Below are 21,276 nucleotides of genomic sequence, written 5' to 3'. Positions count from 1 at the left end.
GGTATTAGTGAAACATGGCTGACTGTAGATGATATAACTAGTGGGATTGAATGTGATGGGTATAGTGTGTTCAGGAATGACAGAGAGAATAAAATGGGGGGAGGAGTATTGTTGATGATAGCTGATGAGCTCCAGCCAAGGAGAATAGAAGTTGAATTGCAGGATAGAGAAAAGAGCACATTTGAGGCCATTTGGTGTGAGATTGTGGCTAGCAGAACTAAATATACAATTGGGTGCTGCTATAGACCAGGTGATGGAAAAGATGGTGGTGACAGTATGCACAAGCAAATAGAAGAAATGGGTGGAAGGAGGGTGATTATTATGGGAGATTTCAACTATGGTCGCATTGATTGGAGTGAGGAGAGGACACATGGGAGGAAGGAACTGGATTTTATGCGGTTATTAAGGGATAACTATCTGCGACAGCATGTAATGGAAAATACTAGGGGTCAGAGAGTGCTTGACCTAGTAATTACATCTGAGGATTTGGCTGTAACAAATATGACCACATTGCCACCAATCGGTGAGAGTGATCATAGGGTCTTAACTTGGGAGGTGGCTAAAGGTGTAGAATTTTCAATTAAGACAGGGTACATGTGGAATTATCGGGCGGGAAAGTATGACAAGCTTAGGAGTTTGATTGGTTCAGTGCCATGGCATGTACAACTGCAAGGACTAGAAGTTGATAGTGCATGGGAGGTAGTTAAGAAGTGCTTGCATGAAGCAATGGCTGACTGCATACCTAGAGTCCGAATAATAAATCAAGTAGGGGTTAAATGGATGAATAACACCATTAAGCTTGAGTTGCAAAAAAAGAAACAACTATGGAGGGAATTTAAGGAGAAGGGTTACCGGCAGGCACATGAACGGTATAAAGCGCAGGCCAGAAGGGTGACGAGTGTGGTAAGAAAAGCAAAAAAGGATTACGAAAGAACATTGGCCATGCAGGCTAAAGTGAATCCTAAACAGTTTTTTAGATATGTAGCAAGTAAAAGGAAAAATGTACATGGCAGATTGATTTTAAAGAATGCCGATGGTAGGGAGGTAACTGAATCAGTTGAGATAGTTGAGTTGCTGAGTGAGCACTTTGCAAAAGTATATCATCAAGGTGGTGACATTGCAGAAACGAATAAACCAGTAGATTATACGGGAATTGTGGTTAATGAAGTGGAGGTGAGTAGTCTATTGCATAACCTCAATATCAATACATCTGTGGGATTGGATGGTATACCAGCTCGTGTTGTACGAGAAGCAGCTAAAGAATTGTCAGTACCCTTGACCATTTTGTTTAATTTGAGTCTCGGGTCTGGGTTAGTCCCGAGCGGGTGGAAAGAGGGGAAAATAGTTCCACTGCATAAAGGTGGTTCCAAGACTGCTGTTGTAAATTACCGACACCGATTAGCATATCAGGAATCATTGTAAAGGTCTTAGAGAAAATAGTCAAAAGGAAAATACAAGATTGGATTGAAGAAAATGGGATACTGTATCGGGGACAGCATGGTTTTGTGAAGGGTAGGTCATGCCTCACTAACTTGCTCACGTATTATAACACAGTGACGGCTGAACTGGATAAGGGTAATGGGTTTACGGTGATTCTACTGGACCTTGCCAAGGCCTTTGACAGGATTCCACATGGAATTCTAATCAGTAAATTGCAGCATATGGGAATGGACATAGGGTTGGTGAGATGGATAGGAGGGTGGTTGACGGAGAGATATCAGAGAGTGGTTTACTCGGGAGTAGAGTCCACAAGACGGCCTGTGACTAGTGGTGTGCCACAAGGATCTGTTCTTGGACCAATGCTGTTTAATTTGTTCATAAATGATATAGGAAATGATCTGAGAGGAACAGTTCATTTGTTTGCGGATGATGCGAAGTTGGGTAGGGCAATAGTGAATGCAGATGACGTCAAAATTTTGCAGGATGATTTGGATAGATTGGAGGTCTATCCAAACTGGGCTAAGGAGAATGGATGTCAGTTTAATGTGGCAAAATGTAAGGTTATGCATTTTGGGGTGAAAAGATTGGAGGCAGTTTACTGCATTGGTGGAACCCTGCTCCAGGAAATTGATGAGGCACGAGATTTAGGAGTGTTGGTGGATAGGGAATTGAAATTTAGGGGACACATTGCAAAAGTGACCAAAACAGCTCATCAAATCACTTGGTTGCTGAAGAATACGTTGACAAGCAGAGACAAGCAGGTTATTGTTCCTCTCTATCGAGCCTTGATAAGACCCCATCTAGACTACTGTGCTCAGATTTGGTCACCTAGGTTTCTTCTTGATGGGGAGGATGTGGAGAGGATCCAGAGGCGAGTGACCAAGATGATAGCAGGTCTGTGGAATGAACCGTATGAGAACAGGTTGAGGATTTGTGGGTTGCAAAAATTGGTTGATAGGCGGAGGAGGGGAGATATGATTGAGACATTCAAATTACTGAAGGGTTTCTATAAAATTAATTCAGAAGATATTTTTGAGAACAGGGCTGGTTGTGGGAGGACTAGGGGACATCCATGGAAACTGGGCAAAAGTGTGGTTAGTAAAGGTGTTAGAGCTGGGTTCTTTACTTTTAGAGTAGTGAATGAGTGGAATGCGCTCCCTGAGTCTGTAGTGGATGCTGTGACAGTGAATGAGTTTAAGGCGAGGTATGATAGATACTGTATGAATGTCAGATAGTTGTGATGAATATGATTTGGGGCCTCCCTCGATGAGTCTAATGACTCCCTGGAGTTGCCCGTAATAATAATAATAATAATGAAAAACAAATACTGTAAAGATCATACAATCACTCTAGAATCCCACCATCAAAAAAGTTGAAGAATACATCTACCTCGGCCAGTCCATAAAAATGAATAATGATATATCAAATGAAATAGCAAGGAGAAAAAGAGCTGCTTGGATAGCCTTCAACAAAATAAAATCAACAATTACCAACCAAAACATAGATATAAACATAAGAGCCCATCTTTTCAATAGTCACATCTTACCAGCATTAACTTATGGCAGTGAAACATGGAACACAACTTTAAAAGAAGAACAAAGCTTAATAACAACTCAACGTGCAATAGAAAGAAGAATATGCAATATAAACAAAATAGACCACGTAAGACACACACAGAAATCAGGAAGAAGCCTGGACTCACAGATATAATAAAAACAATCTACAACAGTAAAAGAAGATGGGCGGGACATCTTGGCAGAATGAGAGACAACAGATGGACAGTCAGAGTTACAAACTGGTATCCGAGAGATACCAAAAGGAAACCTGGAAGACCAGCCTTAAGGCGGGAAGACCCAATGATTAAGAAAGTTGGAAGAAAATGGAGAAGAAAAGCCCAAGACAGGAATAGCTGGACTCTTTACGACCTGCAGTCATGGAGAAATCCTGACTGAAACCACAGATCCATCAAGGTAATCAAGATAACGAAGAACATAAAGGGCAAGCTAGGAGGATAACTCGATTATTAAGGACAACAAAAGTACAGTATGAGCAGAGATTAGCAAATCATTCAAAGACCTCCCGTGATGAGTCTTTTGACTCCATGGAGGCCTGAATAATAATAATAAAAACCATAGAGCTTTTTAATATATGGCAAGTAGAAGGAAGAATGATTATGATAAGATTATGTTGATGGATAAAAATTATAGAATGGTAACTGCTGCATAAAACATTGAGATATTTAGTAATTTCATCCTCATCATAGTGAAATAATGAGAAACTACGTACTACATAAATGGAGACTGTCAGACCACCCTTATTGTGACTGTTCCCCTGTGACCCAGACAATCACTCATATTGTGAATGACTGTCCAAGGTGCTAATTTCATGGTGGTGGCCTCCAGGACATCCACGAGGTGACAGATGAGGCCCTGGATCAGCTTTCTGGTTTTGCTATAAGAATAAATAAATAAATGAGAAACTGAAGTGTAGATGACATAAGAAAGGATGGCTTAATTGTGAGTGAGTAGGAGTTATATGAAAACATAACTAAACTTGATGTCAATAATGTGATAGGATTTGATGACATACCACCACATGTCCTAAAGGAATATTCCAGGGCATTGGCATGCCTATTTAATAAATCTTACAACAAAAGGTTCCAAGAGAGTGGAAAGAAGGTAAAATTGTTCCACTGCATAAAGTAGCTACCAATTATAGGCCAATAGCTGGACTTGTCACAAAGGTACTAAAGGGATTGATGAGAACTAAGATGCAAAAATCAGTTGATTACAGTAGCATGGATTTGTTAAAGGCAGATCATGTTTTACTAACTTACTTATGTTCTACAACAAGGTGACAAATGTCTCTGGCAAAGGAGATGCATATACAGTGGGATACTTAGATTTTGCAAAAGCTTTTGATAGCCAGACTGCCACATGACAAGGTGTTAAATAAATTGAAACAAATGGGATTGGATAACAGACTTCTGGATGGGATTGGTGACTGGCTATCAGATAAGTATTGTTCAATTTGTATATTAATTATATTGGGATGAGTTTAACTGGTGATATGCAGCTGTTCGCAGATTATGCAAAATTGCAGAGTCAAGCATGACAGTTATGGCCTGACAGGAGAAGATGAATAGATTGCATGAATGGGCAGGTAAATAGAGCTATCAGTTCAGAGTTACAAAGTGTCAAGGTTTTGAAATTTGGTAAGCAACAATGAGATGCAAAGTATACACTTGATAAGGAAACTTTAAAAGGAGGTGGAGGAGATGAGAGAATTGGGAGTTGTGGTAATGGACAAGGACCTGAAATTCAGTGGTCACATTTCACAAGTTGTGAAGATGTCACATCGGATAATGGCAATGATGTGGAGGACCAAGTGTACAAATAAAGAGATTATGATTAGATCTCAATATGGAATGATGTGCACAGATTTGGTCACTGGGTTTTCACAGTGACAAGGATATGCTATAAACAGAGATTCACAAAAGTAGTCAGTGGTCTTTGGAATGTACAAGGACAGATTGAGAGAATGTAAGTTACATAGCCCTGTGAATAGGAGAAAGGAAGGAAGATATGATTGTGACATAGAAGCTACTCAGGGGTTGTTATCGGTTGACATAGAAGACATTTTTCATACAATGGGAGAGGGGAGGATAGAACAAGAGGTCATCTCTGAAAACTGTATACGGAGGGTGTGAGCAGAGGAATAAATTGCCTGAGTGTGTGTGTTGTGAATGTCAACACATTGAATCAGTTTAAGACACGGTTGGATGAGCATTATGTGCAATAGTGTGTACTTCCCATGATGAGTCTCTGACTCCATGGAGGTCAGGTGTTAATAATAATAGTAATAAATCTTATCTGGAACAGTTAGTAGAGAAATTCCTTTATAATTTCCAAATTCTGCTTCATTTCCATTTTTTTTTTTTTTTTTAATAGATGGAAACTATGAGAGCTCTACTCCAATCATCTGGAATTCGACCCACTGAATTAAGCAATTAAACCAATGCAAAACTTTTATATGAGTATTTCTGGTTGAATATCATCTACTCCAGTTGCCTTTCCAGATTTCAAGTTTTTTTATGACTTTTTCTACCTTAAATATTGATGTGCACTGTCTATTCCAGGTGTTTACAAGGTTCCTTGTTCTTGCAAATTATCATATTATGGACAGATAGGGAGATCTTGCTAACATCCACTTAGAAGAACACAAAAAAATACATCTGCTGCCACAACTTTAGTCAATCAAGTCTAGCAGACTAGGCTTGGATACCTAACACAGAATAAGATAGAAGAAAATCACCATGCTCCATTGCAGCAAATACAAACTTGAAAGACTCTTTTTAGAATCTGCAGCAGACTTAAAAACCAAATCTTAATAAATATGGTTGTATTAAACTTCCCAAAATTCTGGGAAACTTTAATTCTTAGGCCTTCTTCCCAACATCGAAGGACAGTCAACAGCATCCATAGAGGGTGCTCCTCATAGGACTGACTGTTTATTCGATCTCATTTCTTCTGTTTCTTGTTTCTTGTGTGTTATTACAATTTTAACATTGTATTCTTGATGACGTTTCTGTGATTGAGACAAAATAATGAAAGCAGTTATACATCGATTAAACCTGTTGTTTAATTATTTCTTTTTGTATTGTACATTATTGCATTAAAGTACAACATGATATGTACTCTTGTTTGCATTCCTCTTGAAAATTTTCTACTACTGTTCTATTCTCTGCTTGTTTCGTTTCAAAGTAATTATTCCAGACATGTAGGATATTCTAATCTTCAATTTTCATGCCACCTCTATCATCTTTGAACTGTAAACCGAATTATACAAATATTATTCTATTAGACTTGGATTCTTGGTGGCAAACAAATCAATCAATATTCAGTAAGAAAACTGACTGATTCAGCTAGGGAGGCATATGGTGAAGTAGTTTGCAAGGATAGAAAAATCATAACTCCATGGTGGACATGTGAAGTTAAAGAGTAAGTTCGTTGAAAGTTCCTAGCAAGTAAGTCAGCAGATATTCTAAGAGAATACAGATAAATGTAAGAGCTAAGCTATGTGTAAACGTAACTAATCTAAAGTCATGTAAATGCTGGTAAGAATATACAAAATAAATATATGGAAGTGGGGTGGAAATGTTCTGGAGGCTATTGAGAAAGCTTAGAAATAGAGAAAAGAGTCTCCCATAAAAAGAGTCAGAGATAACAGTTTCAGGAAAACCAACTAGATATTCTGGATAACAGGAGGAATGCAATCAAAAATACATATCAAAACTTGAGATAGAAAAATCTATCCAAAAACAAGAAATGTCGAAAGGTAGACAAAATAGATGATGTTCATTAAGAAATGCTCAAATATGGAGGCATAAAAGTTTTATAGTGGTCACACTACATAATTCAGAATGCTTGGTCAGAATGTCAAATTTTGAATGATTAGAATAGAGTATAACTCATAGTTCCCCATCTATAAAACTGAAAAATAAAAATGAATTTCCCAAATGAATGGCTAAGAAGAATTGCAGAAGAAAAATGTGAAGTGCAAGAAGTTTCAAGCCAAATACAGGTTATCAGGATCAGTTTTCACTTTACAAAACAACTGAGAATTTGTGGTAATATAACAAGGATTTATTATTATTATCATTATCTGAGACCTCCAGGGAGTCAAGGACTCATTGAGGGAGGCTATAAATCACCCAAAACAGCTGTCACACCTTCTCTTAAATTCATTCACACTGGATGCACCCACTACCCCTAAAGACAAACTATTCCACTCATTCACTGCTCTGTGAGAGAAAACTCTAGCTCTTCTCCTTTCTTGACTGTGAACAAACTTAACTTCCATGAATGACTCGATGTTCTCTTTCCACCTTCCATATATATAACAAAAAATTTCATCAGATGATATAAAATAACACCCATTCAAAAGTTTATAGACCTCTATCATTTCACCTCTCTTTCTCCCATTAACCAGAGTCTGTTATCCACATACAATCTGTCCTCATAATCTAAATCCCATAATCCAGATATAATCTTTGTGATAATTCTTTGCATTCTTTCCACATATTCTTTATCCCCCTGAAACCTGTGAGACCAAAACTGTGCACAATAATCCAGGTGTGGTCTTATCAAGGCCTTATAAAGAGACAAAATGACTTCTGTATCATTACATGTCAAGGTTCGCTTCAACACTGCAATTATCCTCTGAGTTATATTTGCAACTTTTGCTATGTGAACTTTGAACTTCAAATACTTATCCACCATTATGCCAAGATCCCTAGCGTCATCAGTTTCTTGCAGTACAACCCCCACTAATATAATATGCTGCTGGAAATCTCATCATGCCAAAGTGCATAACTTTATACTTACTAACATTAAATTGACAGCCATTTTCGTTTGCCCAAATTTCCAGCCTATTCAAATCATTTTGTAAGTGCTGGATATTTGTAGCATCCCTGATAGCCCTACCTATCTTCACATCATCGGCAAACAATTGCACATTCCTGTTAGAACATTCCTAATGTCATTAATATATAGATTGAACAACAATGACCCAACAACTGAACCCTGAGGTTTGGTTCTGGCAGTTCATCATGGTAATAATCTGGCAGTTCACACCCACTGTATACCATTTTTTGATATCTGTCTGTCAACCATCCACTTATCCAAATCAAGAGTTTATATTCCAATCCCATATTCTGCAGTTTATGCAACAGCCTTTCATATGGTATTCTATCAAATGCCTTAGAAATATCCAACATTATCATAGTGTATCCATTCCCTTTATCCAAAACAGCCAAAACATTGTTATAAAATAAGAGCAAATTGCTAAAACCTGACCTTCCTTTAGTAAACCCATGTTGCTCCTTGCAGAGTATAGCTCGTTTGTCTGCCCATTTCTGTATGCAAGTTCTTACCAACTTCTCTAAAACCTTTGCTACCACACCAGAGATACTAATAAGTAAGTGGTTAGATACATCAGTTTTTGCACCAACCTTGTACAATGGAACTATCATACATTCCTTCCATTCCCGAGCTGAGACTCAAGTTATACATGAAAAAGGCCTAGCCAATTCTGCTGAACATTCTTTAAGCAAACATGCTGATATTCCATTGGTCAGAATTGCCCCTATTGATAAATTCTTATCCAAGTTATGCAACAGCTCTTCAGCCTCATTTTCATAAACCCTTAACTCTTCCCAATGTGGCAGAGTACTGTGCACCATGCTAAGTACACTTGGTTGATATATCTTAGCAAAGTGAGCACTCATTAATTGAACAATCATTAGCTTCTGACACTAGAGTACCATCTGCATTCAATAAAGTTATTCTTCTGCATTCATTTTTTCTTTTGCTTGCAGAATAACGATAAAATTCCTTCGGACTGCCTTTAGCTACATAGTCAATTTCTTTTCATACTCCAATTTAGCTTTCCGCACAATATTCTTTACTTTTCTGGTCTGAGCTTTATATATTTCATAGATCCTCTCACTCTTGTTCTCATGATATTCTCTCTCTGCATCATCATCATCTTCTTCTTGTGGATTCTCTTGCTTCACATCCATTTCTCTCCCAACCTTTATTATTCAAACACTAGGGATACATCAGATACCACCTTATTTAAGCACTTTTTTCAAAGATTCCCATGCATTGCTGACATTTTTCCCATTCAGTAACTGATACAATGGGACCAAAGAAAGTATTCTCCTAAGTTGATCATAATTTGCAGCTTTGTAGTTCAGCATGTAACCTGTTCTAAAGGGAATATCTATGTAATTAGATACTGTCAAAGAAAGCACAGCATAATCACTGTCACTTACCAACTGGTGGTAAAATAGTCATTATTTACACAGTCCCTTCTGACACTATGAAGGAATCCAATACTCTTTGACCTCGAGTTCTTTCTTTCACATGCTGCTCAAGAAAGTTGTCTTGCAACGATTCAATAAATTCCTTTTATTCTTATCATGAGATTTTAATAAGTTTAGTTTAATCCTTTATCCAAGTGTGAGCAAACAAAGTTTTCACCTGAAAGTATCCTCAGAACTGGGGTAAGGTAGTACAACAACGGGGCAACTCGTTGCCAAGGTGGAGAAAGCTCTCATCACTCCTATATCCGTATCTCCCATAATGCAAAGCACATCTCCCTGCAGACATGAGTAATGCTATGCATTAAGGCAAGGGCCACTACCCATACTGGTTTCGACCTTTATTGATGCCTCGTCAGTGGGAGCCAGGCCCAGTAGTGGAGACACCAAGGCAGAAGCAATGAGAGGTCATCCTAACCTACAGGAGTTGCCAAAGGGTGTACAACCTTATTATTAAATTACTCCGGAATCAGAGAAAGATGTTGAGAGTTTATTTTTCACTTGGTTTTCAGGTTTGCACCTGAAAACAAAGTTTTCAGGTGCAAACTTTGTTTGCTCACACTTGGATAAAGGATTAAACTAAACTTATTATAGTCTAACCAAGTGAAAAATAAACTTTCAGTATCATGAGATTTGTCTTCTAACTAATCAGTGTTTGAATAATTCAAGTCACCCATAATGATCACTTATTTAGTACCTATAAGGCTAAATTGGCAACACATTTCTTCATTCCCTGCAACTTAGCTGCCAGGTCTGTAGTAACACCCTACCATATATTTCATTTTGTTAGTCTCAAACTCACTGCTACAAGGGATGTTGTTACTATCATTGTTCTCTTGCATTTCTACCCTAACTGGACTTAAGTCATCTGATATCATTTGTAGAACCCCCTCCCCTCCTCTGTCATTCCTAAAAATAGTATACCATTACACTTGATCCCAGTTACCATATCTAATTCTGCTAGCCAGGTTTCACTAATGCTAATAATAACATTTGTTATGTGTATACACATAACAAATGTTATTACACAAATTACCACCTAGCCTATTCTTTTAGATAGCAATCTACTTGGCCTTGTTGTAGAACTTTCTCTTTTACCTCCACAGACATACCCAAAAGGTCTGAACCCAAAGCATATTTTTCCAACTCCATATTTGCATATCATAGCTGAACTTGTACACACATTTTTCCCATTCCTCCCTTAACAATCTAATTTCCCTGACTCTTTGTATTAGGTCTGATACCAGTAAGTAATTTTTCCAGGCTCCTGATGCCAAATGAATTCAAGTGCAGGCCATCCCTCTTATAGAAGTCTTTTCTGCCATCAAACACACTCCACATATCTAAAAACTTACATCCATTTCTTCTACACAGTCTGCACATTTAACCCAGTACTGTCATATCTAGGTAGCAAACCTACAATTTTTACTCTATCACATTTCTTTTTCACTTCTTCCAACAGACTTTTCAAATCCTCTCTCATAATATATTTGTCACTACTTAAATTATTAGTTCCTACCAGAACTACCATCTCTTTTACTTTTCTTTTCTGTTTTTTCAATTACATTTGTCATATCTTTAATTTTTGCTCCTGAGAAACTAGAAGTAGCAACTTCCTCAGTAAGCAGAAAATTTTAAGATTGAATCACCATACCATATCACCTCTTTTTTCTTAGATTTTAATTGACTTATCTTGTTGTTATTAATATTATGAGTACCAAGTTCAGTGCTTTCCTGCTTCTTCTTGTTCTGATCCTTTTTTTTTTATCCTGTCTAAGTTTCGTTAAACATGTTTTTCCACTTTTTCTAATTCTCTGGCCAATTTTCTAATAATTTCCTTCAATCAAAATATTTCCAATGTCAGATTATCCTCGGATAAATTATCATCATCACTGCAACAATACTTTTGCTCATCAGGACAAACGTTCTCCTCAGCAGTAACAACTTCAACTTGAGCTTTAGGCAATGCCCCATTGTGATGAGTTTGCGGCACCATTCTTAATAGTAAAAACTAATAATATTTCTATAATTATGTTATTAAGTGTTGTAGCACAATAAATACACTAAAAACTACAATAATATACTAAAAATACACGTTAGTCCAAGTAAAAAGTAAATGTTAGTTCAAGCAGTGAGAAATTGAGTTCTGATCTATCTTGCCTGGTGATTTGTGTATACTGAAGGTAAGAGCAGGCGAGCCGAGACCTCTTTTGTGAGAGAAAAGACATAAGTACATTTTGGTGGCCTTGAACTTGACCAGATTTCCCTCACCCCATTGGCCTTATAAATCTAAGAAACACTCAATAAATCAGCAAAATATCACCAATCTTTCAGGACTTCCTAACAACACCTCTTTTCACCAGATAGCCTCAAACCCAATATTTATATATATAAATACATATATCAATCCCACACGTGAGAGGTCAGGACTGAGAATGAATGTTCATTAACGGTTTTTTTTTTTTTTTTTTTTTTTTTTTTTTTTTTTTTTGTTGTTGTTGTTGAAAAGTCACAGGTTGTAGTTGCTTGGGAATACTTCATGACAAAGGCTGTTCCAGAGGATAAAAATGGAAAAGAATATGAAATAAAAAAAAGAAAGAGAAGAAGTATGTTTGATGAGTTTTCAGTTGCACAGTAAAAGAATGATGAGCAGCTGCAGTTCTTGTATTAACAGGTGCAACAGAAAATGCAGGAATGATGGCTGCCAGTTCAGTGGAGCAATGACCATTGAAGTACCTGTAGAATGGACACAGTGCCAAAATACTATGAGATAGAGGTTACCGCAAATCTGTGAGAGAGTAATCATCTGAGCCAAATTGATCTTCTCTGGACATAAGAATTTTTAGGGAAATTACATGTGCACTATACCAAACATGTGAGCAGTGTTCTAAGGATGAGCAGATTAGGAATTTGTATAAAGTTAAGAGTTAAGTGTAAAAGAGAATGCCGAGTTTTTTTGGATGCTGAGGAAGCTACTGATGTAATGCCAGCAGAGACTGGTTGTAAATGTTAGTCCAAACAGAGAGAAAGACAGATCTGATCTTGTCTGGTGATTTATGCATACTGTAGGTAAGGAGAAGCAAGATAAGCTCTTTTAAGTGAGATAAAAGACACTAGTGCATTTTGGTGGCTTTGAACTTGACCAGATTCTCGATCCACTGAAAGTGGTACATAGATCAATATTTAAGGCATTGGTTGATCTTGAAGCTTCTGAGCTGTCACAGTATTGCATGGTTTGAGTAAGATGAACAAATGAGTAAGATGAATGGAGAGTACTATCACCTGCAAAGCTGTATATAGGATTAGAGGTGATTGAGAGTAGATCATTTACATACATGAGAAAAAAAAAATTAGGTGATTTGACATAGCCCCGAAGCACTCCTGCAAAAAGAGAAGGAGTCATCTATCAAGGAAATCATAGTAGACAGAAGACTTTTTAGAGTAAGTTATTTAGTCATTTTCTAATGTCAATATCCTATAACATCCATTCAGAAGTTTGTAGATCTCTATCATATCACCCTTTTTTTCTCTCCTGTTAACCAGTCTGTAATTCACATACTCGCAATCTGTCCTCATAATCTAAATCCCATAATCTGGATATAATCTTTGAAACTCTTCTTTGCACCCTTGGAACTTGGGAGACCAAATCTGCACACAATAATCCAAGCGTATGGTCTTATCAAGGCCTTATAAAGAGACAAAATTACTTCTTTATCATTACATGTCAAGATTCACTTCAACATTGCAATTATCCTCTGAGTTATATTGGTCACTTTTGCTATGTGAACTTTGAACTTCAAATACCTATCCACCATTATACCAAGATCCCTAGCCTCATCAGTTTCTTGCATCATAACCCCACTAACATTAAACTGACAGCCATTTTGTTTGTCCAAATTTCCAGCCTATTCAAATCATTTTGTAAGTGCTGGATATCAGAAGCATCTCTGAATGCCCCACCTTCGCATTATCGGAAAACAATTGCACATCTCCTGTTAGACCCTTCCTAATATCATTAATGTACAGATTGAACAACAATGATCCAGGGACTGAACGCTGAGGTACATCACTGGTCACTTTAAATATGGTAGATTCACATCCACCATATACCACTTTTTGATATCTATCTGTCAACCATCCACTAAACTAAGTCAACAGTTTATTATCCAATCCCATATTCTCTAGTTTATGAGCCTTTCGTATGGTATTCTATCAAATGCCTTTGCAAAATTCATTGTTATCATAGTGTATCCATTCCCTTTATCCAACTCAGCCATAACATTGTTATGAAATATGAGCAAATTGCTAAAACGTGACCTTCCTATAATAAACCCATGCTGCTCCTTGCAGAGTATAGCTTGTTTGTCTACCCATTTCTGCATGCAAGTTCTTTCCAACTTCTTTAAAATCTTCACTACCACACCAGAGATACCAATTGGTCAGTAATTAGACACATCAATTTTTGCCCCACCCTTGTACAATGAAACTGTCATACATTCCTTCCATTCCTGAGCTGAGACTCAAGTTATACAAACACGTGAAAGGACTAGACCTATGGGTATTAAACGAGTGATCATTATGGGTGACTTTAATTATTCAAATATTGATTGGGTAGAAGAGAAATCTCAGAGAATTAGATTTTTCTCTCAGAGAGTGGTGAGTGATTGGAATAGATTGCTGTTGGATGTTGTGCGGTGAATATTAAATTAGCTACTATGAAGGTTTGAAATGTTTGGTAAAAGGGTGGGGCAAAAATTGATGTGTCTAATTACTGACCAATTGGTATCTCTGTGAGAAAAAATTTTCTTCGAACGAGGACACATTTTTTTGGAAAAAATCACCTTTATTTCTCAACATAGTCTCCATCAAGGTCTACACATTTGGTCCAGCGAGTTCTTAATTTTTTTCATCCAATCTAAAAAGTAGGATTTGTCAAATTGTGCAAAATAGTCATTGACAGCTTTGATGATGTCCTCGTTCGAAGAAAATTTTTTCTCACAGAGCCAAATTTTTAAGTTTGGAAAAAAGAAGAAGTCACGTGGGGCTAAGACCTGAGAATACAGTGGATGTGGAATGACTTCGAACCTCAATTCGTGCAATTTTGCCATTGCGACGATCGATGTGTGGGATAGTGCATTGTCTTGATGAAAAAGCACTTTTTTGTGCACTAATCTTGACCGAGTTTACTGTATACTGTAGGTAAAGATAGGCAAGATAAGATCTCTTTAGTTAGATAAAAGACACGAGTACATTTCGTTGGCTTTGAACTTGATCAGCTTTTCGATCCACTGAAAGTGTTACATACATCAATATTTAGGGCACTGGTTGATCTTGAAGTTTCTGAGCTGTTACAGCATTCATAGTTTGTCAAATGAGTAAGATGAATGGAGAGTACTATCACCTGCAAAGCTGTATATAGGATTAGTGGTGAATGAGAGTAGATCATTTATGTACATGAGGAAAAAAAAAAAAAATAGGTGATTTGACATAGCTCTGAAGCACTCCTTCAAAGAGATGGAGTCATCTATCAAGGAAATCATGGTAACCAGAAGACTTTTTAGTATAAGTTATTTGGATACTTTTTTTTTAGTTAGTTAATTTAGTTACTTTTTTCTTCAGTTCTTTTAAACTGTCCAATAATGACGCATAATAGACTCCTGTTATTGTCTTACCCTTTTCCAAATAGTCTATCATGATAATTTCTTGGGAATCCCAAAAAACAGTGGCCATCACCTTCTCAGCTGAAAAAACAGGCTTCGCTTTTTTCGGTGCTCTTTCACTGGGCATTGTCCACTGTTTTGATTGTTGCTTGGACTCAGGTGTATGTGTGTAGTGGTGGATCCAAGTTTCGTCTACAGTCACGAATTGATGCAAAAAATCCTGCAAATTGTGATTAAACGTTGAAATGTCTTTTCACATGCGTTTTTGATCGAGTCAACAATCACGACACCCATCACACACAGCTTTTTTCACGTGCAATTTTTTGTGCAGGATATTATACACCCATTCAGTTGAGATGCCTACAATCCCAGCAATCTCATGCACTTTCACTCGGTGATCTTCCATAACGATACCATGATTTTGTCAACCATTTCCATTATAACTAATATTTAAGGAATTGACAGCGTATACTAGAAATATAGATTAAATAAACTTTAATATATACTTTCCGATATTTCGGCGAACGTCACGTTGCCATCTTCTTGGGAACTTACTAAAAGACACGTGCACACAAGTACTAATAACAGCAAATGAGACTGAAGCTAGCGTTTCCTAAAGTCCTGATGGTGCCCCCTGGTGGGCTATATTGGTAGTTCTTGGCCTTTGGGCTGAAGTTCTTCTGATAAAAGTTTCCCAAATTTGGGGCAGTTTCATGCATCCAAATTTGTTGAGGTTTGGCATGTTCCTAAGGGCCTAATCTATATTTCTAGTATACGCTGTCAATTCCTTAAATATTAGTTATCATGTTTAACCAGCGTATAAGCCTCTCAACAAGAATAACCATTTCCATTGTAGTGACCTCACTCTGGTGTCCACGTTTAAACTCATTTATCCAAAAATAAATAGTCTTCAATGCTGGTGCAGAGTCCCCATGAACTGCATCTAAGTCGGCTTTGATCTGCATGGCCATCCACTTTTTCAAATAAGTGTTTTATCACTGCACGAAACTCGTTTTTCTCCATTTTTATCAAAAATGTGAACATTGTCATTTCAAATGTTTGCCAAACGAGAACTATGAGTCGTGGCTAAAATTTTGCCAGGGATCATGAAAAAGATGATATGTGCCGACACTGGTATGAATGAATGATTTGTGTCGCCAGCTATTGGAAATTTACCAAACTTTTCAAACAACCCTCGTATATTAGTAAACAAGATGACACTTATCAGATCTATTATGTTGAAAGATAGACAACATTATGTTTATATTCTGTGAAAAAGGCATTATAAAAAAAGAAAAAGAAATTACTTTTTAATGCATACATTAAATTAAGAATTCCTAGAAATTGTAAATCTGTGCATTAAAGTTGGAATCACAGATGGGATGTTTAAAGATTACAGTTAGATATGAATTAATATTGTTCCTTGAAATATATTCATAAAAACTTTTCAAAATGTACAAAAAGCATTGCGCTTTGACTTTAGGCAAAGAGTGAAAGGCCTTAAAGATACCCACCTACGGAATTGGCAATTTTTCTAATAGTAGTAATTTTAAGTCTTCCCGATCTCCTCATTCTGTCAGCTAAGTAACCAGCTAGTAAGCTCATTGAGGCTTGAAGAAGATAAGGAAGTGCAGAAAGCTTTCCATTCTGCAAATATTTTCATAAAATTAAAACATTAAAATTATATTATATTGTTTTTTGTTGTTCTATTGTTTTTATCTACATTTATTATCATCATTCAGACCTCCAAAGAGTCAAAAGACTCATCACAGGAAGGGCCCATCCTAGAAAACACAAAGTCTCTCATACCACTCCTTGAACTCATTGACCACTCTATCATGCAATGCATTTCATGGTTCAACCACCCTTCCTGCAAAGAAACCGCTCCTCACCCCCTTTGCTCACAGCTTCCTTTCTTAACTTCCATGGCCCCTTGTCCTCGTTCCTTCGCTCTGTTCAAACCAAGTGAAAGAACTCCCCAGTGTCAACCTTGTAACCACTTCTCAACAGTTTAAAAGTCTCAATCATATGACCTCTCCTTCTATCTACCAAACTCTGTAGTCCACATTCCCTCAGCCTCCCCAATCAAATTTTATCCTGGAACATTTTTAAATTTCTTGGGAAGACTTTAGACTAGCATACCTAAATTATATCCTGCATTATAGGTCCAACTCACCAACTGCTTTTAACTGGTCTGCCAAGGGCAAAATAACATCTACCTGTAAATTAAGGATACCAAAAAATTATATACTTGGCTTAATCCTTTATCCAAGTGTGAGGTGACATCTGGATCTGGCTCCTACTGATGAGACCAGTTTCGACCTTTATTGAGGTCAGTCTGGGTAGTGACCCTTCCCATAATGCATAGCATTATACATAAGGATATCCTTACGGATATGTGCTTTGGATCATGGGATACTAAGGCAAGTCACTAAAATGTAAAGTCATAAGCTTCTATATATGAGTTGCCCCAGTCCTGAAAATAGTTCAGCACATGCTATGAATAAGCACTGACGTGTTTCGTGCGGTCTCCATTCATACACGATTTTTATAGTCTACAAACCTTGCGATTGTTTAATGTTATGTTCTTGATAAAAATTTTATCACATAAAAAATAATAAAGTCGTTCAAAAGAAGCAAGTCCAATTCTGCTACAGCTAGCAAGAAAAGAAAAACATTGACTTTGGAAGCAAAACTCATCATTAAGGATTTTGAAGGTGGAATGAAAATTTGTGAGCTAGCAAAGAAGTTCAATCTACAGGAATCCAAGTAAGAACAATCATAAAAGAAAGGTTTACAGATTTTGGAGGACATGCATTCTAACTAGGAATGAATTGTAGCCACAAAGCAAGAAATAAAAAAATCATTAGCTTGCTATGAAGAAATTTTGTGCGACAAGAAAAAGACATTATGCCGTCAGACGAATCTATTAGATTTTATGAAACCATCGACATCGAAATAACTTTCTTTTTTTTATGTACAAAAAAACTACAATTATGATTATATTTCTTAAAAAATATAGGGTCCCAATTGTATGTTTGTATATATAAATTATACCCCAAGTTACGCGAATTCGACTTACGCACTTTTTGTTGGTCCCACCTACCGCGTAACTTTGGGGTATGACTGTATATAATTTCTTGGTATCTTTAATTTATAGTAATAACCAAGTGGAAAAACTTCTAACAACATCTATCTGCTTCTACAATGCATAATGATACATCAGCTCAATATCATCAAATTGCATGTTTATAGAATTTATTAATATAAATATATCAATATAAGAATACTTTATATTGTCTCTGTCTTATATTGTCAATATTAGAAAATTTTATAAACAGATGGTAGTCATTTTTATATAGTACATACACGTGAGTTTACATTTTCCTAACCAGCTACTTCACACAAAAATTTTGAAACTAGCTAATAGACAAAAGCCTTGTAAGGCTTCTAGAAATTTCTATAATAGACTCTCTGCAAAATTTTGAAAAATAACCATTATTTTCTAGTGTCTACCCTTAAAGAACGTACTAGACATTATGACAGTCCAATACAATCATGATTTCAGAATTTTCTATCAATAACTTTCTTTGAAATTGACTATTGTTTGTCAGGACTCTGATTTCATATATTTTCATCTCTTAAAGTACTTCTAACTTATCAATCCACCCATATTTCTGTTTTCCTATAGAAGATCATTTTCCAGTCAGTTTGCCACACACACAATTTTTTTTTGCTATGCTAATCTTTAATCTCCATTCTGTTTAAGATGACTATACCTATACCATCTTTGATTAGTTATACTTAACATATTCTTGAATATTAATCATGTCAAGTTCTTTTCTGATATCTTTATTTCTAATATAGTTCTGCCATGATTCTGTCTGTTTATTTCCCAATTTTCTTTAGAATTCTTATAAACTTCCAATATTTAAATGATTTTTATTTCTAGCCAAATTCTTATAAGTGGCTAAACGGAATATTCAGCTGGATTCTTATCACATTGGCCTTATATTCTATACTCTACTACCATATTTAATGTTCCAGCTGCAAAAAGCTACTCAAAAAGTCATTTATAACCTGTAGGTCTACTGCCAAGAATGCAGCTAATATTTTCTATTTTGCTGCCTTGTTAAGTTTTAATCTTTTTATTGATTTTCATTGTTGTTATAAAAATTTGTTACAGTTTTACTCTTTTTATAGCTGATCTGATTGCTGTAATCAGATCAGCTGATCTGATTGCTGTAACAAATTTGGTTAAAAACTCATGGGCACATTTATTTAAGAAGAAAATGTTAACGGCAAAGAAATCACCTTAATATCTCTACTTCGGACATTCAGTTGAATACCGCTTTCCATAATAATGGACCTATAAAGATTATAAATATTAATGGAGATAGCATACAAATGTACCTTACAAATAATTTAACTCTCTGAACCCTGAGATCACCAACAATTTCACACAATTATTTTAATTTGAAAACTTAAAAAATTTTACAAGGCGACCCTGCATCCACAGTACAAAATAATGAATTTTACTTATTCACCATGTTCCTCATAGCATATCTACACTGATGCTAATTCATTGATTTATCACCAAAATTTATCACTAAGTACTCTGCCACATTTACAGAAGTGTAAATCAATCAGAAAATATGCAGCGATTCCTTCAAATGGTTTACACAACCGAGCCACCAAGAACTCTTCACAGCCAGTTTTGTCTCCAATTGCCAACCACATCAACTTCTCAATATACACCTCGGCATTACAATATATCCACTTTTACTTTAGCATAAAAGAAATATTTTTAGGGAGCACATGATCAGTTTGTCTTTGATACATACTGCTTTATAATCAGAGCATTTCCTGTGTGATGAGATTCCATACTTATTCACTCCAAAACAAAAAAAACAAAAAACATAATAAGGTGACATTGCAGGAATGTATGAACCAATAGCTTATATGGGAACTGGGGTGAATGAAGTGGAGGTGAATAGTCTATTACAAAACCTCAATGTCAATACATCTGTGGGATTGGATGGTATACCAGCTCGTGTCATACGTGAAGCGGCTAAAGAACTGTCAGTGCTATTGACCATTTTGTTTAATTTGAGTCTCGGGTCTGGGTTAGTCCCGAGGAGGTTGAAAGAGGGGAAAATAGTTCCACCGCATAAAGGTGGTTTCAAGACTGCTGTTGTAAATTACCGACTGATTAGCATATCAGGATTCGTTGTCAAGGGCTTGGAGAAAATAGTCAAGAGGAAAATACAGGATTGGATGGATGAAAATGGGATACTGTATGAGGGACAGCATGGTTTTGTGAAAGGCAGAACATGCCTCGGTAACTTGCTCACGTTTTATAACACAGTGACGGCTGAACTAGATAAGGGTAATGGGTTTGAGATGGTTTATTCAGGAGTAGAGTCCAAAAGACTAGTAGTGTGCTGCAGGATTCTGTTCTTGGACCACTACTGTTCAATTTGTTCATTAACGATATAGGAAAGGATCTGAGAGGAACTGTTCATTTGTTTGCTGATGATGCAAAGTTGGGTTATGCATTTTGGGGTGAAAAGATGAGCAGCAGTATATCACACTAGTGGAACTGTACTCCAGGAGATTGACGAGGCCAGGAATTTGGGAGTGTTGGTGGATAGGGAGTTGAAGTTTAGGGGGACACATTGCAAAAGTGGCTAAATCGGCTCATCAAATCACTTGGTTGCTGAAAAATACTTTTAACAAGCAGAGACAAACAGGTTATTGTTCCTCTGTATCGAGCCTTGATAAGACCTCATCTAGACTACTGTACCCAGATATAGGCACCAGGGTTTCTTCTTGATGGGGAGGAGGTGGAGAGGATCCAGAGACAAGTGACCTAGATGATAGCAGGTCTATGAAATAAACCTTATGAGAACACGTTAAAGATTTGTGGGTTGCAGAAATTGGTTGATAGGCGGAAAAGGGGTGATATGATTGAGACATTCAAATTACTGAAGGTTTCTATAAGAATAATTCAAAAGATATTTTTGAGAATAGGACTGGTGGTGTCAGGACTAGGGGCCATACATGGAAACTGGGCAAGAGTGTGGTTAGCAAGGGTGTTAGAGCTAGGTTTTTTACTTGGAGAGTGGTGAATGAGTGGAATAAGCTGCCAGAGTCTGTTGTGGGTGCCATGACTGTGAATGAGGAATGAGTTCAAGGCGAGGTATGATAGATACTGTGTGAATGTCGAATAGTTGTTCTTGACATGATGTTAGGGCTTCCCTCGATGAGTCTATGGACTCCTTGGAGTTG

The 21,276-nt window shown here is 36.7% G+C and overlaps 1 protein-coding gene across 2 annotated transcripts in view; it reads right to left on the bottom strand.

The window, feature by feature from the left end:
* LOC150099425 (putative inorganic phosphate cotransporter) overlaps window positions 1-21,276 on the bottom strand; it is a 221,626-nt gene that overhangs the window by 33,390 nt on the left and 166,960 nt on the right. For both annotated transcript variants that reach the window (XM_090403717.1, XM_090403716.1), the window contains exon 7: window positions 16,500-16,632. In XM_090403717.1, the coding sequence (XP_090259843.1) occupies window positions 16,500-16,632 (133 nt within the window). The remainder of the gene's footprint in view (window positions 1-16,499; window positions 16,633-21,276) is intronic.

This window comes from Typopeltis vanoorti, chromosome 14, assembly GCF_054136105.1.
Source record: "Typopeltis vanoorti isolate ZY-2024b chromosome 14, IOZ_Tvanoo_1.0, whole genome shotgun sequence".
In the NCBI taxonomy this organism is placed as follows: domain Eukaryota; kingdom Metazoa; phylum Arthropoda; class Arachnida; order Uropygi; family Thelyphonidae; genus Typopeltis; species Typopeltis vanoorti.
This window is presented reverse-complemented; position numbering and strand designations above follow the sequence as displayed.